The following is a 24,436-nucleotide window of genomic DNA, read 5'->3' as shown; positions in this document are numbered from 1 at the left end:
TAATAATAATAAATAATAATAAAAAAACAAAAAACAAAAGCAACTTCTTACATCAGCAACACTGATTAGCAGACAGATGAATTGGTTCTGACTTTGACAAAGAATCCTTGCAGAAGGTGTAACCCATTTAATGTCGTTCTTACCATATTTATTAAATTAAGGAACTCAAGCCCTAGATCTTGAGTTAAAAAACTCCTCTTCAAAAATAGCTGCCACTGCTTCTCAGCTGAATCTGATCGATGCTTGACTTCAGGATCATCCTCTTCCTTCTGCAGGATTTCAGTTTGGTAAAATTCCTTTAGGCTCTGATACTGCTCCTGTACCTAAAAGGAAAAAAAAAAAAAGGAGAATATAAATGAAAATTAAGAACACTTAAAAACATTTTTAAAGAAAAAATAGCAGTAAATTCTAATAAAAACCTATATAAAAATTAAACCACATTTCAGAATTCTTTAAGTTTTTATTGAATATTGTCAATTTACTAAAAAAAAACAGGAAAATCTGTTTAGGTTGTCGACATATAGGATTACCCCTCAGTAGCAAATTAAGCTGACAAGTTTGTTACCTGTGAGATCTCATTACCATAAGCGAAACCATATTTATGTATTACATATGTGCATGTTTTGCAACTAAGGACAATTTGCATCAAAGACCAGTGTGGTTCCCTTTAAAGTTGAGTTTTATAATTCAGAAGGAAGATACACACACACACACAAACACACACACAACCAGGGAATACAAATCAGAAAGAAGGAAATGTAAGCCTGTACAAATTATTTGTAATTATTAATCACAATTTCCTTCTAGTCAGTGATAAACCAGAATAAAAAAGCACAAACAATTACTAATTTTCTCTGCAAGTATTAATATTAAGCTGCCTCCCTAAGCTTATCTTACTGAGATATAATACTCCGCCTGCCTAAAATTATATTTTCTCATTTGCTAACCAATACCAGCAGTACTAGATTATTTTAAATCACTCTCTTTGATCAGAGCTTATATAAAATCAAATGCCCCTATAGAACTATAGATTAACATATAATTGGGTAATGTAAAAATAGTAGAAAAATTCTGACAAGCCTTTATGCATTTTGGGTAATATTTAATGGTTAATAGAACAAGACTCAAAGAGCTCATAACTACCGAAAGCGATCTAAACAAGGTGAGAAATTTCAGGCAATGGTTAGTCACCATATTTTAAAGATATTAACATCATTCTTCATTTAAAGGAACCTAATAGATGGACCTGCAAATGGTGCTCAGAAACAGAAGTTCTATCCTCATTTCCCATTTTCCATTTATTCATGGTTCTGTTTTGCTGATGCTTGTTTCCTCAACCTAAAATGAGCTTTCCACAATTTTCTGTTGCTACTTATCCTTCCTAAACTAGTGAAAATGCTACCTCCTCCATGGAGGCTCCTAAGATTCCCCACTAAGCACTAAGCGTCCATTTCCTTGGGTTCGGAAAGACAGTTCTGGGGGAAATATAACCATAAGCAAATTATCGCAACACAAAGCTAAGTATAAGCACGGGGTTACACACCTGCTGAGAAGGGACCACAAAGTCTACATGGAGTAAAGAGGGAAGAATTTAGGAAAGGAAGTGACCTTTGATCTATGTCTTTCAGAATTGTTCAGGGTGAAAAGCCTGTTAACCCTCCCGGGTTAACAAGTGTTAACAAGTGTGAAAACTCTGGCTAGTTCAGAGCGCAATAAAATACTTAGTCTGAGCGAAGTTCAGGTTGCTGGAGCTGAGCGGTTAAGAAAGAAGCTAGAGGGATCACATTGCCACAAGCTGTTCAGCAGGTTTCAACTTGTTTTCTACCTTAACCAACAGGATGCGAAGGATTCTCATTAGTTTGAAACAACTGATAGCTGTCACAATTGTTCAGAATCAGCATGACAACTATCAGCATTTGGGGGGGGTGTATGCTACAGGTTGGGTGTCAATCTGATGGTCTGTCAGTTTGGTGCAAATCTCAAAACATAAATTTTAATTCATCCTCCTACTCCAACGGCTCAAAGAAGCCTTCAGTACAAGTGAGAAGGACGCCATGTATAGGAATTCCCTTGAATCTGTATTGGTTTATGCTATAAGGGAATTAATGATAAACTTTAATACTTCATCCATTTTGGGAGAAAGTTATTTATAATTTGAAAAAAAAGTTATTGATAATTTGTTTTATAAATTACATTTGTCATATTACCCTAATATCAGGAGGTAACATGATAAGATTTGCTTTAGAATGACCATTTATCATCAGGAATGAAGTGAGAATTATAGGAAGTGGAACAGGCAAAAGACAACTTCTTTAAGCTGAGCAAGAGATGGTGAGGGCTTGAACCGAGGAAGTGATGGTTCAGGTGGAGGGGAAGGAGAATTCAGAAATCTTAAAGGTTGTCCCTATAGATAAACAAAGGATAGCATGGCCTTTGATACAGGAAAAGCTAAAAGGGAGGAGACTGGGGATTAAACTTCAGCTTTGACATTTACTAGCTGCTTGATCACCTAACTTCTCAGAGTCTCAGTTTCCCTCATTTGTGAAAGAGCGATAATAGTAACTAAACAGAGAGATGTTATAAGGATTAAACGAAATCAGGAATGAGGACAGCTGGGTGGCTCAGTTGGTTACACATCTGCCTTTGGTTCAGGTCATGATCCCAGGGTCCTGGGACTGACCCCACCTCAGCCTCCCCACTCAGCAGGGAGTCTGCTTCTCTCTCCCCTTTTTACCCCCTCCCTCCCTACTTGTTCTCTCTCTCTCACTTCTGAATAAGTGAATAAAATCTTTAAATAAAGAAATAAAATCAGGAATGAAAAGCATGGGACCTCGTACAAAGTAAGTGCTCATTGGGAGAGGTCTTGGAAAAGACTCTGAAGCTTCTACACAGGCCTTCTGAAAACTGATGGGGTCATTAAGACACAGAAGAACACATTTGACAAACAGATAACTGGTGGTGTTTTGTTGAAATTCGGGAATCTCCAGGATATATAGGGAATTATTATGATGGGAAGTTGAAAGCATTGATCTGGGGCTTGGAAGAGTGGGGGCTGAGGAGCCATTTGAGTTATTGGTGAATTAAAACCACATGTAGGGGTATGATTTTGTATAGAAAGTGTACAGAATGTCCAAAAGAAAGCACAGGCAAGAGCTCCAAGACCCACCACACCTCAGAAACAGAAATTTAAGTGAGGGAAAAGGAGAAGGAACAGATAAAGAAGTAGGCAAGATGATGCCACTTATGTGAATATCCAAATAAGGTACGTCTACAGAGGCAGAAAGCATTTCTGGGGGCACCTGGGTGGCTCAGTGGGTTAAGCCGCTGCCTTCGGCTCAGGTCACGATCTCAGGGTCCTAGGATTGAGTCCCGCATCGGGCTCTCTGCTCAGCAGGGAGCCTGCTTTCTCCTCTCTCTCTGCCTGCCTCTCTGCCTGCTTGTCATCTCTCTCTGTCAAAGAAATAAATAAAATCTTTGGGAAAAAAAAAAAAAAAAGCATTTCTGATCTTGCCTGAGGCTGGAGGGTGGAAGCCAGGACTGACTAAAACTGTGCAGCAAGCCCCTATTTGGGGTGACAGAAATATTCTAACACTGGAGTGCAGTGATGCCTGCACGGCTCTATAAATACACTAAAACTCCTCACACTCTAAAATAGGGGGATTTTATCCTACATAAATCATACTGAGACAAATCTGCCTTTTAAAAAGTCACGGGAGGTAAGAGCCAGACAGTTAAATAAATGTGGTGGAGAGATTAACAGGAATGAGGACTGAAAAAATAAAGCGTCTCATTTGTCCTCCAGCAAGTAGCTTATCAGAACACTTCTGATGGAAGGAAGGAGGTGGCAAATGACAGGACTGAAGAGGGAGTGCACCAGAGGCAGCGGGGCGAGGCGTGGGGAGGACCCGCAAGCAGAAGCCGGAAGCAGCGTCTCCCCGTTCCGAGAGCGCAGGTGCAAAGGGAAGGACAGCTACAGAGCGGCCGCCTCGGGAAGGGTAACACCAGCGGCCGTGGCTGTACACCCACGAGAAGGAAGCAAGGGGAAAAGCAGATTGGAACAACTGGCGTTTGGAGCTGGCTGACGTCGATTCGGAAGGGCGCAGGCGTGTGCACGGAGGCACCGACTGCCGATTGGTGTTGTGCGCAAATAGAGGCTTCATGTTATTGGCAACTGGGGGACGCTACGTGTCAATAGCTTTGCAAGTCGAAGGAGGTCAAGGGTTTTTTTGTGTCACACGTATCAGTCACCTACGAGGAAAGGGCGCTGGCTGAGATTTAGGGATGGCAACTGTGGTAAGACGTTTGAGAATTGCTACTGAATGGGCGCCAACGAGGGAACATACCGGAACCCCGGCAATGGCAGAGACCCGTTCATCGTAACGGTGTCAGTCAGCACAACTGCGTAATTTTCTGCAGGAGTGACTGAAAGCTGAACAAACAGAGCGTTGGATTGGCCTGATATTGGGAACTGGCAGGGAGAGCAGGGTGGACAGCAAGGAGATGTCGGCAAGGGGAGCGGGCTGCAGAAGAATAACCAGGGCCTGGTGAGGAAAGAAGGAAAGCCTGAAGGGGTCAGAGGGTGACGGACTGAGAGCACTGCCAGGTTGAGAAGGACAGAAGGCTCCACAGAGAGAACAGATTTAGTGAGACCAGGGAGGGTGGAAGGACAGGAGGCCCTTCTGAGAAAGTGTTTCTTGCAAAGCTAAGGCCCAGCACTAGAAAGACTCTTGGTCCTAAAGACCAGAGCGGGCATGGAAGTAGATGCTGAACTAGAAGCCAAGCAGGTGCATTTCTGGCAACGGTGACACAGAAAACAGCATTTCTTTGCACCTCGTCCACCATTTCAAGTTCTGACTAAAAATGTTCAACAGGATAATCTTGTCAGTTGCAACACCGCTCCCAAACCATGAGGGTTCAGGACTAAGAAAAACGAAATAAAAGTTTAGGTGACTAAAGGTGGAGTATAGATGTGGAACAGGAGGCAGTGGTTACCTGAGATTTGCAGGGACTGGGCATGGCCTTCTCTCTGAGTGGGGAGAATTCAGAACATGAGGGAAGGAGAGCTGACAGGGGAGACTGTGCTTAAGCAGGACACTTGGTGGGGGGACAGGGGTGGTGGGAAGGGTGCCAGTGGGAGGGTCAGGGTGAGAAAACAGAATTCCAGCATGCTTCTTAACTTTGGTTGGCTTTACCCTGAAGTTGACGGTGTAGGTTCTACCTTGCACTAGGCCAGTGCCCGCTTCCCTGAGAGCTGGGGAGTGTGCCTGCTCCTAGGTGGTGCCCTAGCCCTTTTTGTTATTCTCTCAGAGACTGGATCTCTGAAAGATGGTCGTAGTCTATGAATCGTAGTCTACGGGAGGGAATTTCACAGATTCTCTGGTACAACCCTGTCAAGACAGTGCCTCAGAAGACACTCTCTGAGGTAAACTTGTTAAAAGCCATCAAACAAGACAGATCTGAGATGACCCCAAAGCCCGTAACTTTTTATTCTGTGTATGTATTTTAAATGAATCACAGTAATTGTTGAGTATTCAGAGAGATCCATGGTAAAAGGTGACTGATTTTTAAATGATTTTGTTCTATGTTTAGGATATTATAAATGCTTGTAGACCACAGTAAAGAGTGTTCCAACACAACCACCTTGCTTTTTTGTGAATATATCTACACCTAACAGTTGCCTTATTTTTTAGGAAAACAACCTACTCTTTGAGTCCTTGGGTGGTGCCTTGGGCCAGTGAATAAGCATGGGAGTGGAGGGTACGGGACTACCCAGCAGGGCTTCTATCCCCAGAGAAAGCGGGAAGAGGGCAGAGGTCACCTTGCTGAAGAAGGTCAGTGTGTAGGCACCGTACCTCTTCTGAGGACTTGAGAAATGCCACATAAGACTGCAGGACTTGTGACCTGGAGCTGATCCTTTGGCCAAGAATTTTTAATTCTTCCTCTAACCACTTAGCTTTAGAAGAAAGCAATGCCACTTCGTCAGGTTCAAATTCATTTTTCTCTGTCATAAGTTTTGCAGCTGTTTCTAATTCATGTGCTGTCTCCTATGAAAGCAAAGCACAGGAGGTCAGAAGCTGACAGGGGAATCATGAACATTCACATTTCATTACCTTCTGTACATCCATCTATTACGATTATTAATTGAACTTGTATCAGAACTCTCCTCAGTGAAAGAAAGGCACAACTTTCAAAACTTAAAAAAAAAAGTTATCTTAAAATGAAAACCATCTCAAATTATTCTGTCACTATCAGCTCTGCTTTTCATCTGGAGCATTCTATTTTTTGTGTCACAAAGAGAGGGCAGGCTGTTTGGTATGAAAAGTTATAAAACAAAATGGCAGAAATGTTTTAAGTAAGTTAGTTAGACATGAGGATTGCTTTATGAAATTTAACAATAGCTCTAGCAAATTCTCTTTTTTTTTTTAAAGATTTAATTTATTTATTTGACAGACAGAGATCACAAGTAAGCAGAGAGGCAGGCAGAGAGAGAGAGAGGAGAAAGCAGGCTTCCTGCTGAGCAGAGAGCCTGACGTGGGGCTTGATCCCAGGACCCTGGGATCATGACCCCAGCCGAAGGCAGAGGCTTTAACCCACTGAGCCACCCAGGCGCCCCGCTCTAGCAAATTCTTAAGCTAATTTTGTTATACAGGAGATGGCAAGTTTATAGAAATTGTTTACTCCTTGTTTAATTTATTAAAAAATGGCATGTCACTTCTGCAGTCTTATTTAAATCTTTGTCTAGAAGTGTTTTTGAACAAGGGTAGGGGAAATGTTACACACGAAATCTAAACAGCCCACAGGGTTGCTCTTCTGGGTTTTCTTTTGAGTGCAATTTCTGGCAAGTAAAATCTCATGGATAGAATGGATAAGCAGGTATGGTAGGCATTACAACTACAATTGCCACAGAAAGAGCCATGTAGAATTTTATGTGAGGCTGAGCTAGGAATCAAGCGAAAATGAAAGAAAAAAGCTTCCTTGTCATTTGCAGCAAGAAGGAATTGCTTCCCTGCTTGTGTTTAATATGCTTCCCAAGTACTCCACTGAATGAAGCTAATTTTCATTTCCAAGTGTTGCTTCCAGATAGCACTCTGGGTAGAAGGAAGCAGAGGAGTTTCTCCCCTTGCCATTTCCTCCCTCTTTCTAAAATTCTTAAAATTAAAAAAAAAAGAAAGAAATTGAATTCAGACATATGTTTTATTTTAAACATTTGAAATAATGAGTTTTTAAAAATTTCATTTAAAAAAGTCAGTTTGTGAGTTCCCAAACATGAAGGAGGTCTTCTGGCTGAGGATCAAGGGAATAACAAGGCTGTTGCCTACGGACTTGGGTGAGCCTGGAGAGATGCTAGACTCACCATTCTGAACATCTTCTGGGGCCGGCTGGGGCTCAGTGTGGACGTGGAGCTAGCAGGAATATATTCGTACCTAAGTCCCAGGGGAAAGGGGTGAAGAGGAGCTAGAGAAGGTACTGAAAAGAGGAGGGTATTTTCTATCCCTCAACAGGGGGCTTGAGACAAGATTGTGTTTTTATTTCCTTCCTGGAATCTTGCATTAATGCATGTTGCTTCTGGGAAATTTTCTTTTGTAAGTTACTCTAGCAGAAAATCACAAATGGTCTTAGAAAAGCACTCTCTCTGAGTCCTGTGGCATCCCAAAAGGAGTTGTTAACATCTCCCCGGTGAGGAAAAGGGGCCAAATGAGTGTTTAATACCAGGTTACAAAGTTTCAATGAGCTCAAACACCCTAAAAAATGCACATACAAGTATAAATAATTTAGATACACATAATAGAAGTTTTAAGTCATTATTTACCACAAATATTACTGTAGAATTGCAACCTTCAAGAGAGCTAGCATTAAGTTCTATTGCCACTGAATATAAAGAAAATAAGTCATATTTACAAAATCATAACCACAATAATAATTCCTATTTAATTTACCTTAACTTGCATATCTAGCTCCAAGTATTTACTCAAAATCTTCCCTGATTCAGAAAGGTTGGAACCGACATCCATTGCATTGGAAAGTACTGGACTGATTTTCTGAATTGACATTTCCACCTTTAGCAATAAAGAATACATTGCAGTCTTAGTAATAGGTACTTGCACACATTTTTGACTATGTATAGAAAAGATAAATACTACTCTCTCCATTCTCATTGTACTTTAAATGGATATACCAATTTTCCTCTAAAAATAATCTTAAATATTTTGGAATGTCATGGTTAAATTAATAATGTTGCTCTTCATATGAGGTAATACTACTGACCCACGAAGAGAGAGTATATGTTTAAAGATGTATATTTATAAACAGACACATATTTTATTAATAACAATGAGATATAAACAATCACCCATACCTTCTAAGACTTTATCACCTATATTGCCTAGAAAGGAGAATGCACCTGCTAACACATCAGCAGAGATGAATTTATCTGATTAATTAACTCACAATCACCCACTGTAAGTTGAAGGGGGCCCAGTTTACAGGCACTTCATGAAGTAAAGGTCTAAAGCCTGGGTATTAAATCACCTGCAGGGCTGCTATATTTAGGGACCCTGGGGCGGTACCAAACCCTGTACATTTGACACTAAAACATGGGGACACACGTGGGCCATGTTATTGATGAATGTCAGGGACTATGATTTGATTTTTAGTACACACAAATCAATGGAAAAGTAATCTCTAAAGGTTTCTATAACATCCAAGTTATGCTCTTCGTCTCCTGGCTCTCACCAGGGTCCATACTTTCCAGAGTCAAGTTGGGTCTGAATTGGCAGTCAGACAAGGAGCAACAGTTGTCTGAGTTCCTACTGTGTTGTCCACCACCACCAAATTAGCTTGAGTCTCAAGCTCCAGGGAATGTGGCACCGCAGCTGCTGCCTTATTTGGAATCTCCCTGGACCCAGGCTTCAGAACAAGGCTCAGATTCCCAAGTTTCTGGATCAATAACAGGTGGGAAGGCAATGCGGATAGAGATGTGGTTATTTCATGTCCTCTCCTGTGAAGTCTGCTAATTCTCGTCCTCTAAGTCAGGCATATGAGCCCACTGTATCTGATGAAGACATCATTGAAAATCTGAGACCCAGCAGAGGCATCAAGGTTCATTAGCATTAAGGTCACTGAGATAGTTTTTGCTATAGATCCCAGCTACAGTTAAGCCATTTTTAATTTAGCCAAATAGCAGCTGCTTGATTTTATTCCTCTTTGAAAATAGGAAATAAATTTCTCCCGTACTGAGCCATTGTATCCACTTTGCAGAAAGAGGATTTTCATAAGTATGTTTTTATTCAGAATGACCACGTCCTTTGTGCCAACCTCCTTTAATAGAGTATGATAATGACAATTTAGCCCTGAAAATCCCTACAACATCATTTTCAGTATTTACATGCCATCCTCATATGTATGATACCATGTTAACTGAAATTTGTGCCTCCCGGAACCAGGCATAGACCCACATAAAACAAGGTCACCGTCCCAGTATGCACACGGTTCAGTTCTGTATAAAGAGCAAGAACTGTTTCTGTGTGTGCATGTTCAGGGCTGGCTGGCGGGGTGGGTAGGATTACACAGCAAGTTTTAGCAACCTGGGACAGGAATGGTTGCTGAGCAAGAGTGAACTATAACTCCCGCTGTTCAATGATAAACCCTAACATGGAACCTAAGAGAAGCCAAAAGAGACGCACCACTGTTCTCCACCATCCCCCGCGCTGCAGGTGCTGTGCCGTCTGGTATCACTAAGCAAGGAGTTGCATCTAAGTAGTAGCCAACAGAGGACACATTTAAGAGACTACCTTCTTGAGGTGGCCCTCCACCGAGGCAATTAACTGCTGTTTCTTAAGAGCAAATTCTTTGTGCGCTGAACACTGTTGGGTCAGTTGGTCCACTCGTCTCTGAATGCATCGCATCATCTCGTGGACTCCGCTTACCCGAGAGCTGAATGGAACAAGTCAGCTGTTAGTTCACTCTGCCCTGATAGAGAAGTCCCAGAAACAGGGAACATTTCAAACTGGATCTGCTCTTTCATGATAGGGATGAGTCAATAGAAGTTATCAAGCTTCAGGCTTTGGGATAACAGAAGTTGAGTAGCACCAAATTATGTTCCCTTGTTTAAATCAGTCAGTCCTAAGGGAAAAGATGACTTACGGGTTTTTGCAAACAGGTCTAGTCTTCTTCTCTAAAGGTTTACTTTTTAATATTTCTCTAAGATATTTTGAGAACCCTATGGCAAAAAGCGCAGTATGTTAGCCAAACATTTTCCCGGGGGTGTGATTTAAAAGCTTCATTTATCTAAAGATGCTCTTTGAATAGAAATGTGGATCAGCCAATTAACAAACCATTTACTAATCCAACAGGGCAAAATATTTATGTAACACTAAGTTCCTTGTTCTCGATGATGACGAATGCTCAAGGCTATATTCATTAAGTGAAAACCAAGTTATCACCAACAATTAGGAATCTAATATACTTGTTCATAAAAAAAGAGACCAAGCCTCACATTGTCATTTTTCACCTGTCATGAGAAAGAGAAAAGTGACCTGAAAGCTCATAAAATGCACATGCCTTTAGAACAACAAATGACCTTAGACTCAGATCCCATTTGCTCTGGTCTAAAGGTAAATTAGCAAGTTTCCTACCCATGTCCAATGTAGGCCCATCGGCCATGCAAGACAATGAAGGGAGGCTGCTGTTGGAAGGAGCACCTTTTAATTTGTCCACCTACCCCTAAGACAGAGCCTCTCCTACTACATAAGAAATTGAAGCCTTTTATTTTACGTCAGTCATTTCCTCAAACACTAATAAAGATTAACATGATAACTCTGAAATTTAATTACCCAGAGGTAAAAAAAAAATCTTGGAGTGAGGTATAGATTTCAGTAATTTTACCTCAAATAATTAATTTATGACTCTGTAAAAATGAATTTAATTAGTAATGAAATGAGGACAAGATCCCATATGACTGAGAGGTAAAGTAACTTCACAGGAATGACAATAAAGCTGCCAAAAGGGTGAGAGTTCATCAGGCAACTTGATAATCTTGTTGGATGTGCGTGGGATTCGTGTGTGTCCTGCGGGTACTACTGGAACCCTAGAGAAGTTTAACTGGGGAAGAAAAGGAAACTACCGCGAGGAATCTTATTCCTGACACACAATGCTCCACAGATGCTATACTTAAAACAATTAGTTTTGCATTTTAATATCTCAGGGACAGTGAAGAGTATAATCAAGAAATCAGGAGGGTTTTATAGAAATAATTCTAGTGATACTGAAGTCCACAAATTTTGTAAATAAAAACTGTGTACTGGTAATACCAACTGTGTTTTGGTTAGGTTTTAGACTTTGGGACATTATATACTAAAAAAGCACTTAGAAGTCCAGTTGTTTTATGTATTATAAGTTCCAAGTTCTCTGTAGAATATGCAACTCTGGAATGAGAAAGTCCAGTAACAAAGAAAGTGAAGTGCAATGTGGAAAGAAGATACAGAGAGCAGTTAGGGAAAGTAAACGTTTTCTAAAAACAATGACTGTGCTGCGGTGGCAAGGCAGCATTTTTAATGTTTTAAATAGTCTCTTTTCTAATTCTCATTACTACCCTATCATCTGGGTGTAATTGTTATCTCCATTTTGCAGATGAGTAAACTGAGGCACGGAAAAGCTCAGTAACTTGCCCGGGTCACCATTACTAAGTAGCAGACCTGGGATTTGAACCTGTTCATCTGAGCTCAGAGTCCACACTCTTGATACATGAAGGGATGAGAGGGTATTCGTCCTCTAAGGTTTCACCTTCACTGGAGCTGACTGTTAATGGAACAGGATTACCGGGCCTGGCACGTTCTTTTGACTTTAGCTGGCTTCTCTAAAGCAATATCTGCCTGTAGTTTGCAAAGTGGCCACTAGAGGGATACTTGTCCAAGTTCATGTTTTAAAGGACCCTTCAGGCAGAGAAAAGTAATGGGGAAACAAAACCAAATCAAGCATTCCTTTTGTAAAAATACTGCTTTATAGCAACATACAATTTTTAATTTAGATGAATTACAACCAAGCAAATTCAATCTCTCTGTTTTTGGAAGGATGATTCCTTTTCAATTTTTCAATGACCCAGGAGGTTGGGTCTCATTTTGTGGGGATCTGTGCCTTATCATATATATCTCATTGTAAATTCTTTTTTTGTTGTGTTTTTTTGTTTTTGTTTTTGTTTTAGGGGGCACTGGAGAGGCATAGGGTGAGGGAAAAAGAGGATAATGGACCCCAATGCAGGGCTTAATCTCACATGATCTCTCATGATCCCAGCTGAAATCAAGAGTCAGGTGCTTAATCCCCTGAGCCATCCAAGTGCCGCACATCATAAATTCTTTAAGGGAAAGGACCACATGCTTTTCATCCATATATCCTCTGTAGCCCTGAGCACATAGACTTGTTAGTGGATCAATGCATTTTCAAACTAAATAAAATATACTTTAATTAAAATTTAAGGGAAAAGAAGATATAGATTTAAGAAGAAGAACATACGCAGAGACTTACTGTATAAAAATGTCACTAGTGGGGCACCTGGGTGACTCAGTGGATTAAAGCCTCTGCCTTTGGCTCAGGTCATGATCCCAGGGTCCTGGAATTGAGTTCCGCATTGGGCTCTCTGTTCAGCGGGAAGTCTGCTTTCCCCCCTCTCTCTGCCTGGCTCTCTGCCTACTTGTGATCTCTGTCTGTCAAATAAATAAATAAAAATCTTTAAAAATCTATCACTAGTAAAGTGTCCAATAGTTTTTAAACAACGATGACTTTGCTCTTTGCTTACTTACAGAAGTTTTAAGCTATCCAGTGACAGATCTGTTATTGGATATTTGATATTTATCATTAGGTTGAGTGACTTCCTCTATTTAACGCCTCAGGGGACTTCCTGAATGGCCTTGTTTGGCTGTGCGTTATTGACTGTCCAGGGTATGCTCTACACTCTTACTTGTGGCTTAGACCCCTTCCTAGGTACAAGGAGTTCTGAATTACCTTGCTTACCACAGCCAGCTCTGGTTTTCCTTTCCTGCTGTCAGCGAGATCATGTGTCTGAGCAGGCAGTGATCTCTTTCCTCTCCTTGATTCCCAATGGGCATATGTCTGTCACACCTCTAACCCCTGGGCCACTCCCTTCTTCCCTCAGTTCTTTCTTCCTAAAGAACCTAATGAGCAGGTTACAACCAGCTCTGATTAGTTTCAGTTAGAAACGTTAAACACTAATTCTAGACTTTTCTTTTGAACATTCCAGAACATTTTAAAACATGCATAGCATGCATATTGGCAATTTTCTCAGAGCCTGAAAAGCAGATGGTTTGATCAAAGGAAAAATATGATCTCATTCTCTGCCAGCAATTCTTACATGAACTGAAAATAAATTACTAGAATTCCATCAGTCACTCAGGAATGAGTCTTATTCCTTCCCAGGAGTGGTACTGAATGATAGGGCAAGAACGGGGGTGGGGGGGCAGATAACAGAACTTGGTTGGAAGAAGTGCCCTGTCATGTCGCGCTCACTCTGAGGCCACCTGCTCACGTACCACCTCACTGGGTGGGAGAAGGACTAAGAGCGGACTTCTGAGTCGAGCAAACTGTGGCTCTACAATCTGCACTGCATACACTGATTGACCTTTAGGTTTTCTCTGTAAGAATGGATTAGAGGGTACCTGTTTGTGGCATGGACATGAAGTACACTAGATTATTCCTGATGTGGACTTTGACTTTCCCAAGCATCACAGATACTCAGAAATGACAGACTGTGTGGGCTTCTTCAGACATTTGTCAGAAACTCCATCGTGGAGCATTTTCTCCCCTATTCACTGAACCAGTTAGAGGAGAGGGAAGGGGGAAGAAAAATGCTTGACTTTTTTTTTTTTTTTTCTAAAGAGCAGAGACATATTGACTCCTGGCTCAAAAATAGACGGTTCTATTTGTTGAACAGAAGCAGTTGCCCCATCTCTGCATCTGTTGCAAATTGAGGCTGGGGGAAGGGAGCAAATCCCAATGTTAATGTGTTCTAATGATTCTTTCCGGAGGACAGCAAGTTGCTTTCAAACCTTTCATAAATTACTATTGGCAGCCCATCTGGATTAGGAGCTGAACCAGATGGTAAGCACTTGACAGCTTACTCTCTCATTCGAAGGAATCAGCTGATCATAGTTTTCTTTTGGTCTATGAACACATCAGACTCTGAAAATGGAAAAAAAAATTTTTTTTCTTTATCTTCAGCTTGCTGCTTCTTTTGACAGGGACCCAAACAGTGTCCCTTCATGTTTATGATCTTTATTTTGGAGGAAATAATGGCTACTGTCTAGTTTTCATCCCTACTTTGAAAAAAGTGCCACTCATACTGTAAAAGTGAAATGCATGTTTTTAACATTTTTTCCCTCTGACTTAAGTTATGTTGTGAATGCCTCACCACCAAAAAAGTAGTAAGTGGGGTTGAAGCTACGGGTGTCCTGGGTTCTAGTCCAGATGCATGGCAGAGATAGCTACAAGCTCCACAGGAAAATCTGTCCTGTGCAACGGGTTACCATAGCCAGGATTCTACCTGAAGTCAGTAACAGGGAGGGCATTCTCCCTCCTTGTAAAAGGAGGTTGGAAAACACTATCTCCAACTGGTGCAGGGGCCAAGAAATCAGACCCATCAGGGAGATGGGTCTGATCAGTGGAGAACCAGCCCCACCGCCTGCTGCATCTCTGGGAGCCACAGCACCTCCATGAGTAACCCTGACCAGACAATACAAACTGGATGGAGTTCATGGAACATGGAATTCAGAGGGAAGTCCTGTCAAAGTCGGTAAGGAGGAAAGAGCCAAGAGCAGAGTACAAAGCAGAGAAAATAAGCAAAGAACAAGCATCTCCCACTCCAGTTGAGAGTGCCACCTAGAATTTCAAAACACACAAGGCATATACATCCTAACAAAAGACAAGTCAACAATCCGGAGATAAATGTCCTCTACCTGAAACAAAATAAAGCTGAAAGCCAAGTGGAACAATCTGAAATGACCTTCACATAAACACACCTGAGATCATTAGAAAGACAAAGAAAAAAACCCAACACCCATCATCAAAGAAAAAGAAACTCTGAAACAAAGACAGTTAGAAATAAAACAAAAATAGATATAAAAAATGAGTTAGAAATCTCAAAAATGAAATCAATATGGTTGTGAAAGCTAGGGGGAAAAAAAAATCAACCAAAGAGAAAACCAGTGTGAGGGACTCCCTGAGGGAACAGGGCAAAGAGCTGATGGAATGACAGTCAGGAAGGCAGTTCAGAGTTCTGGGAGGCAGACCCAGACGCTCCAACAATCTCTACCAGGAGTTAAAGAAGAAGAGAAAAGAGAGAAAAACGGAAAATCAATATTTAAAGACGTAATCCCTGAAAATCTTCCATGATTGGTGACAGAAATCCTCAGATAAAAGGGACACAGAAGAACTAAACAGACCAATATTCTCTTTAAAGATAATATGGAAAATATAAAATTACATTTTAATGTATTCCTTCCAAAAAAGTTTTTCTCTTTGCAGTCCTTTTCTTCCTCCAAAGTTAGAATGATGCTATCTATACAATTTGGATCCTCACGTTATATGGTCAGGATGCTGTGTCTTCAAAGAATCCTCAGAAACACACTTTTCATATTGGCTTAGAATATTCCACAATGTGTCTTCCTTGAAACTATTCAAACATTTCCCTATTTGGGGGGACTATTTAGGTGGCTTTCAGGTTTGCACTATTATAAACAGCACTGTGATGAGCATTTTATTCATAAATAGGCCCACTCCTCTCCCTCTCTCTTTTCTGGTTTTTTGTTTGTTAGTTTTTCTCTCTAATGGGAGAGAACTCCTCTAGAATCATCCAGTGCACAGATTTCTACCCCTAAAGTCAGCCTTCCTCTCCAGACTCAGCTCCAGATCTTTCTTACTCTGGGATGCTTTCTACTTCACATAATCAACATCATAAATGAATACATTCACATTGGAGTGCGTGACTCCTGGATATTTCACAAGAACCTAGTTTTAAGGGAAAGTCTGAACTTGGCATGTTTTCCATACTAACAGTTTCAGAATTATAAAAGCCTGTACAATGTTACCAGGCTCAGATTGTAGTTAGGACATTTACTCAATCTCTAAAAAGAACAACAATATACACTTGAAAATATTTGAAAAGTGGCTGAGTTGACTTTGTAATATCCTAAAATTTGGTATCTGACATTTACCCTCTAAATGCATTTTCAAACTTTTTTTTTATTTAAAAGATTTATTTATTTATTTGACAGACAGAGAGCACAAGTAGGCAGAGAGGCAGGCAGAGAGGGGGAAGGAAGCAGGCTCTCTGCCGAGCAGAGAGCTGATGTGGGGCTTGATCCCAGGACCCTGGGATCATGACCTGAGCCAAAGGCAGAGGCTTTAACCCATTGAGCCACCTGGGCATCCCACTTTTTTTTTTTAAGTTATTTTAAGTCCTTAAATGCCCAGCAGAACTCCATTATGCAACCATAGATAACTCTATCAGGCAAAGGAAATTTCTGTCTTCGTTTCTTTGTTTTGTTGGAGGGTGGAGATTGTTTCTGTTTGTTTTTCAAATAGGATCTTTTAAAAATATTTTCACTATGATAAAAGCTTTCTTTTCATATTGTACCAGCACCATCTCATTTCAAATCAAGCTGCTACTTTATAAATACTAAGATAAGAAACATAAAAAAAGGCTTCCCACCTGGTTGAGCTTGAAGGCTGATCTCAAAACAATGTCATGAGTTAGAAGAAGAGGGGACATTGTTACAAGTCGAACAACTAGGGAATGATTCAGAACACCACAGAATCCATGAGATAGAGCTGACCAATACAAAGGAATTCAAAACTATTCTATGGTAGTTATTGATTCTATTCATCTTGGCTAGATGTAGAGCCTTCATCCAACTTAGATTATTCAACTCAACAATGGCCTTCTTAAGTCCTTCATTTGACCTCTCCTGATCATAGAAGCTAGGGACTGTGTCTCCCTTCTGTGAAGGGGTGGCCTCAACACCCACTGCCCCCATGGCTTCCTCATGCCGAGAGCACACCCCCTTGTTTTGTCATTCCTTGAGTAGCCGTTAGGAAGGTTCTGGAGATTCAGGGCCAGGTTTATATATCTTTGACTACCCTTGAAGCCTGGTGCTGGTATGTCACTTGTGATGCTTATTCATAGGTTCAGTAACTTTTTAAATAAACTAAAAGAAAGAAAAAATTTGCAGGGAAGGGGAGACTTGAGTGACTCTTACAGATAGAGTTCACTTTAAGTGTGCCAGAGTTTAAAAGAAAAAAAGAGAATCCATGTGACCTTGTTATTGATTAAAGCGGAATGAAAGGAATAGACAGAGAGCTAGCCAGCTAATATAGTGTATCAGACCTGCATTCCAGGACTCACTTTACCCTGTGACAGGTAGCAGGGAAAGTGATTGAACCTCTCTGTGCCCTAGCTTCCTCATCTGCAAAACAGAGGCAAGGATAATAGTAGTACCCATAGGACAGGGTCGTTTTAAGGACGACAGTATTTTAATGTACGTAAAGCACGCGTGTTTGCCATTTTTGCCAATGAGTGTTTAAATAGTCCAACCTGCACCTACTCGATCTTGTCTTCCGCTCCTCTCTCCTGTCACCTTCTCCTCCAGCCACCCTGCACTCCTTTCTGTTACATCTTTGCTGTTGTTCTGGGTCTACTCATCTCCCAGCTATGTGCATGGTAGCTCCTTCTCCTTGAAGAAGCTTTCGCTGACTACAACGTCCACAGTGGCCCCCTCCCCAGAGTCACTCTCTACCCCACTTCAATTTATAGTACTCATTGCTGCGCACAAGCATCTCATTTCCTGATTTAGCTGTTGGGTGGCTGTTTCTCTCCACTAGGATATAAACAGTGTGAGGGCAGATGCTTCCCCTACTACATCAGATGCATGGGAACACCTGATTTATAAAAGATGCTCAATAATATTTTTTGGACTACGTAAATGAATAAATAAATGAATATGTTCTGTCTAAAGTACATTACCATTCACCATATCAAACAACAGAAGTGGTGGTAGCCAACATAAACGATAGAGAAAAGAGAATACAAGAATCCCAATTAACTCCTGTTTTTATTTCTTTATAAAATATAAAAATATAAAGATTGACATTAAGTAAGTAATAATATGTATTAGATCAAAACAGACAATAAAGGTTAAACGACAGCCAACTATCAGTCAGGATGAGGTTTGTTAGCTTAAATTCACCAAAAAATGGTAAAATGAAAACTAGTCCAGTCTCTGATGCAAAGACAGAAATTGAGTCAACACTGAAGCAAGTTTGTTTATAAATCTTAAATTAATTTTAGCAAACAGAAAAAGTTGAATGGATATTGCACAAGATGGCATTGTATGTTTTTTAGTTCTGTATTTTTAGCTACCCAGAGAGAAATGAGGAGGTTCCTTGATTTTGTCCAATTATGGAAAACTTCACCCTCATACAAAGTCTCCAACCCAGGATTTCCAATCACCACAGCTTCCTGTGGTTGAAGGAATACATTGGCCTGTCTTCAGACGTGCTGCTCAAGGATGATGCCAAGCGGACCTTCGGAAGTGGTGAGGGAGCGCTGGAAGCCAGGAACTGTAATGTCATTATAAATCTAAGTTTGACCATTATCAGACGGAGTAACTTGTGTAATAATTAAGTGCAAATGAATGCCCAAAAACATCTTTAAAATTAAAGTGGAGTTAGGTTAGATGACAGATATTATACTTTGAAAAGATGATGAATTATTTAGCAATGACTCAGAATTATCCCCTGCTTACAGGGAGAAAATAGAAAAGCAAGGAAACACGTAAACAACCATTATTTATTTTGTGAGATTGCTCCAACCTCAAAAGTTTTTTATTCCAGGATAGAAAAACAGTGTGGATCTGTTCCTAATAAGGCAATAGTTACAGAAAAGTAACAACGAAGGTCTCAGATTTACTGGGAAACATTGTTTCAGATAGATGTGAACTTCTGAAGTCCTATTTTGTTGACTAACAAGGAAAAAAAAAGATCTAAACGCCTCTGAAATTCCCGTATGCCCCAATACTAAATTTTGCCTTTTTTTACCTTAAAATAAATGCTTATCTCCCCTATTTCAAATACAACCTTCCCTAGTTTGTGAAAATGAATAGAATGTGGTGCAGCTCTATTGTGATTAATTGAAACAACCATGTGACTCTTTGCATTTTGCTTTTAAAGTCCTTTGTAGGGAAGGTTAAAAAAAAAAAGTAAACTAATTGCTAAGAGTAGTGGTTTCATTTGATTTAAAAAAAAAGAAAACAAACAAAAACAAAAAACCCTCCATTTTACAGATGAGAAAACAGGTTCAGAAAAATTAAGTTTAAAAGTCATAGCATTGTTTTGGTCCTAAGAATGCATGAAATGGAACTCTTTTGGATCTAAATCTTAAGTTTCTTATCGACACCAGTTTTCAAATGTCTGATAATGGGGACCTTAGTCATTTGTATCCTCGCAATGTGGCTGACATTCAGAAGCCTAGGACGCCACTGCAATGTTCAGGGACATGTTTATCCTCACTGCCAATGTTCTAAATTCCACCTTCACTCCAGCAGTGTCAGCAACTTGAAATCTCCTTCTTAGGTTCTGCTTCCCTCCTGTGGTGGTGACCCACACCGTTGTACAGATAAGTCATTAGATGAGGAAAGGAAGCAAGTCTCAAATGTAATGCGTGGGATTGAGGTCCTTAGCTATGTGTGGCTTTAGTTTGTCACTGAGATTCTAATGCATTTCAATTCAGTTTTTAATGGATTTCTATTTTATGTCTACCTTCTGAATCAAAAATGTCCTTTGCCAGGTAACAATTTCACTTTACCTTCAGTTCTTCCCACAAAATGGAAAAATAGTATTGATTTGTAAAATACTGTGAAATCTTGGGGCAACCAAACACCTTGGAACTACTATGGAAGCTCGTATATCTAGGACGTTGACAGAAACTATACTGACAATAAGTATTATTTTTTAAATATAGTTACTTAACAATTTTAATTCAAGTTTCTTGAAACCATTCCTAACTATTGCTTCTGTTAAGACCTAGTCTGCAGCCTAAAGAAAAGAACTGTAGATGCTCTTTCATAAAACAACATATATACATATGTATAAATTAAGCCTAGAAAGAAGACACAAAGAATGAAACTAGCTAAGTAAATAAACATATCGACCATGACCAAGTGGGTGGCCAAAAGCAGTCACGAAAGCCCTGAATATAGAATATAATATAAAATATAAGCACTTCCCCTCTTATATTTAAGTACTGAAGATGAAACATTACCAATTAGATCAAACAGGATAAAGCTTAAGAATGATAAACTGTGACTAGCTTTCCAACTCTGGGAGCTAAGCATCAACACTGAATAGCGAACTTCGGTTTCTTTCAGAACTTTTTTCAGTTTCTGGCCAGGAGCAGGGACTAGATTTACCCTCATGCCTGAACGAGTAGAAGAATAGACAAAGTATATGAAACAATCGTTCTCAGACACTGGACAACATCAGCTTACTGCCTGAGAGGCAGTTTCCAGACCAAAGCTCGGGGAGGTGGAACCAAAGGGAGCCCCGAAATCTTGCTGGGTTGAGGAGACAGGGCTCATGCTTTGGGAGGCTGAGACACCTGGAATTTCTAGGGCAGTGTACCAAAGACAGACTTCAGGGCTCTAGGGAAGGGTCTTGGGCTGCCTCCTGATCTACCCATGCATGAAAGGAAACCGCCCAAAGGCAAGGAAAGTACCACAAAAGTATCCTGAATGGAGTGTCTGTGCTTTGAGGCTCACTTGCAAAACTGACAGAGGACCACTCCCCAAATTCCAACTGGAGACCTCACCAACTTAATCCAATCATCATGACTCAGCTCAGCGTCTACATGTACTTTGAGTCCAGGCACCCGCAGGAGCCTCTGCATGGTGCAAGACACATGGACCTTTAAGCAGGAGAGAGGAGAAAGGAGAGTGCCCATACTTGGGGCCCAACATGGGTGTGCTGGGGCTCCTGGAGCAGCCAACACACCATTACCTGATGTATGGCTTGGAGTGAAAGTCAAGAAACTTAGTTGTTAGCTACAGTTGTTAGTTTTCAAAAAGGGAGAAGCATTTGCCCTTCTCATAGCTTCAGCTGTTTGGCTCCTATTGGAAGACCCTGGATTATTTCTGATCTTGGCTTTAGAGTCCCATAGCAACCATTACAAGCCCTGGCTAAATATCTCTGTCCAGATGCAGACTGTCTTCTGAAAAGAAAGTTCCCTAAACCCAAACTTATCAAATCAACACTTTTTAACACATCTAAAATAGACCAGGATGAAGATTTAAAGAGAAACAGAGTCTTTTAAGAGAGTAAAATAAATAAAGAGAAGTAAAGTAATTTTACCACATTTGACCTATTTTATTATTCTTCAAATTTAATGTTTTTGAGTTTCAAGAAGATTGCTGATATGGAGGATAAATATGGGTCTATCTTATTTGCACAAATCTCTTTGGCTCCTTCTGTTAAAATGTAAGCCCCACCTTCATTTCTTCCTAGATAATATATGTTCTACCATCTGCCCCAGCATCTCCCTTTTCTCTTCCAATCCTATTCTTTCTCATATGTTCCCACTGCATCCTCTTTCCGTTTCTCAAGGTCCTTCTCTCTCCTCATTTCCACCCAGATCTAAACCCACTGCTGATACACTCACCAAATGTGCTCATAAAAACAACTTGTCCTAGCACGCTAGTTAAGAACATGCAGTCTAGGGCCCACGTACTTGCTTTCAAACCTGGACTCTGCCACTAACTGGCTGTGTGACCTTTTGCGAGTTACTTGGTCTCTCTGTGTCTCAGTTATTTATAAAGGAGAACATTCATACCTCAATGGTCCCTTTCTTATCTGCAGGGTTTTTTTTTTTTTTTTTTTTTTTATTTCTGTGGTTTCAGTTACCCATGATCAACCATGGTCCAGAAGATGATCCTCCTCCTGACACATCATCAGAAGGTCAGGAGCAGCCAAACACTATGTGACAATGCCTCCGTCATGCACCTCCCTTCATCTCACCATGCAGGCATTTATCATCTCACATCATCACAACAAGAAAGGTGAATACACTATAATAAGATATTTTGAGAATGAGAGAGAAATCACATTAACATAACTTTCATTACAGTGTATTGTTACAGTTGTTCTATTTAATTATTACTGATCACTTCAATCTCTTACTATGCTTAATTTATAAAATAAACTTTATCATTGTGTGTGTATGGGAAAGAAACATAGTGTGGGGGTGGGGGGGCGGGGGGTTTGGTCCTATCCGTGGGTTCAGGCATCCATTGGGAGGACAAACTCCCTCCTGGATAATGGGGTCAATTCTTGTGTGTCTTGTAGAGTTGCTGTGAGGATTAATGACAGAATGTTCCTAAGCCTGCTGGCACAGTGCCTCAGACATGGTGGACTCTTAATTTTTTAAAAAGTGAGCTATTGTTATTAGGACCTTTTATTTAGGCTTTTACTGGGTGAGCCACCAAGGTCATAAATGAAAGGGAATTTAGGTTTTTTTTTTTTTCCAGAAAGGAAAAAAGGAACAGGGTAGCCTCAACACTCATGAATTAAAAGGGAGAAAGAAACCCCACTGAGGTGCTGGGCTATGAAAAGCACTGAGAATTAAGCTCTGTTTTTTTCTTTTGTCCTTTCATTCCCCCCACCTCAGAAACTCATAGAGGAAAAAAAAAAAAAAAAAAAAAAAGCTTTTGCTTTCGCATCTTTGGGTACTCAAACTCAGAATATGGACTCACTTCTGGATGAGCAATGCTGTGTTCAGAATCACTGGTGACCAAAATTCAGTAGATCCTTTTAAGCCATGTCATAATGCAGCAAGACATCAGAAGCAGAAAAAAAATTGTGCAACTTATTATTATTTTTTTTAACAGGTTGTGGAAACTGTAAAAAAGCTGGTTACACTGAGGAAGAAATAGGCTTACTCACCTACAGGAGTCTACTTGGCTGATTAAGGCTTGTCCCTTTTGCAAAGCATCAGCTGTGCAGTCTTTAATTTCTCTGTGTAATTCCTCATGCCTCGCTGCCAAGACAGGCAGACTTAAATCCTCTGATTTAAGGAGCTTAAGGTAAGCTTCGACTCTCCCAAGTACATCAAATGCCTGCCAAAAAAAACATACTTTCATTTTCTGCTTTTCTAGCTTAAAATCTATATCAATGTGTACATGAAATACCAGCCTATTCCATTTATTAGTTTGATCATAACCAAAACCAACAATCTTAGTCTGAGAAAACAGCTGTGTAGTTTTAAGGCTTCATTTAGGAAAACTGATCATAGTTTAGCTCAACATAGATAAATGTCAACACCATGAAGTTACCAAAAGAGTTTACATTGAGAATATGTCTATACAACACAGTTACAACTGCATGGAATTTGAAGAGCCAGGCTTACTTTTCACACATTTTGTACTGTATACAAATAATGGATGATATATTTTTAAAATATTATGCAGACTTTCAAAACCTGAACGTCTCTGTGATGCTCTTAAAAGGAAATTGCCCAGTAAGTTGTACTTTGAACCAGAATCATTATACAGAACTATTCAAGAATTACCCCTTGTCTTTCCAAGTATAAGACGCTCTGCTGTTGCATCCAAGACACCCATCTGTCTACAAAGATTATAATTTGGTTCTGAAGCTGTGCAAAGACTAAGACCAAGGTAATATTTAGATTTTGATACACAGAATGGATTGTGCAGAAAAAATATTGCCTTGCAAACCAAGACAGTGTCCTAAGATAAGTTTTTTTTTGTTTTTCTTTTTGTTTTAATTCCTTTATTTTTGTCCTTTATTTAGCAGATCAACAACGAACCATGGGAGATTAAGTTTATGGAGTTAACAGAGAGTAGAGAGGAGCTATCCTTCTTGTCCATTAAGGCTTAGCTAGTGTTAAGATGAAGGAGAATATGATATGAAGGCAGTAAAAGAGGACTGTGGTAATATGAGGAAAACAGAAGGACAGCAAAGTACAGTGGTCTTCTTAGGTCCTGAGAGCACATTTCAGAACTTAGGCCTGGAGAGCAGGAGCTGAATTAGGTTGAAGAAAAGCTGCATGGCAAGGGAGTTCTTGCCATGTTGCCCTTTGGCACTCCTGGAGGAAGCCACCCAATGGGATGCTCCATACCATTCTGGAGAACACTCCTATCCCAGTAAGCCTGACGGCACCACAGTCAGCAGGAGCCTTGAAGTCTAGCCTTCCTGGACTGTTGGGTTGGAAGCCAGTGAGCCTGTTAGGGGCCCACCAGGAGCAGTAGGAAGAGTCCACAGAAGACTTATGAGAAATGAAAGCGGATGGCCTCATGAGTCTAGTTACCACTGAGACCTGAAGAGGGAGGGAACACAGTTTAAGCCAAAGAGGCAACAGCTGTAG

General features: G+C 40.4%; 1 protein-coding gene across 6 annotated transcripts in view; it reads right to left on the bottom strand.

Annotated features, from left to right (window-relative positions):
• CCDC141 (coiled-coil domain containing 141) overlaps nt 1–24,436 on the bottom strand; it is a 231,247-nt gene that overhangs the window by 54,782 nt on the left and 152,029 nt on the right. For all 6 annotated transcript variants that reach the window (XM_045066875.1, XM_045066874.1, XM_045066876.1 and 3 more), the window contains 5 exons: nt 22,996–23,168; nt 9,792–9,933; nt 7,938–8,057; nt 5,853–6,044; nt 144–323 (listed from right to left, as the gene is read on the bottom strand). In XM_045066875.1, the coding sequence (XP_044922810.1) occupies nt 144–323; nt 5,853–6,044; nt 7,938–8,057; nt 9,792–9,933; nt 22,996–23,168 (807 nt within the window). The remainder of the gene's footprint in view (nt 1–143; nt 324–5,852; nt 6,045–7,937; nt 8,058–9,791; nt 9,934–22,995; nt 23,169–24,436) is intronic.

This window comes from Mustela putorius, unplaced genomic scaffold, assembly GCF_011764305.1.
Source record: "Mustela putorius furo isolate JIRA1106 unplaced genomic scaffold, ASM1176430v1.1 tig00003869_pilon_pilon_pilon, whole genome shotgun sequence".
NCBI classification, from domain to species: Eukaryota; Metazoa; Chordata; class Mammalia; order Carnivora; family Mustelidae; genus Mustela; species Mustela putorius.
The sequence above is the reverse complement of the archived record's forward strand: the minus strand, read 5'-3'. Positions and strand labels throughout refer to the sequence as shown.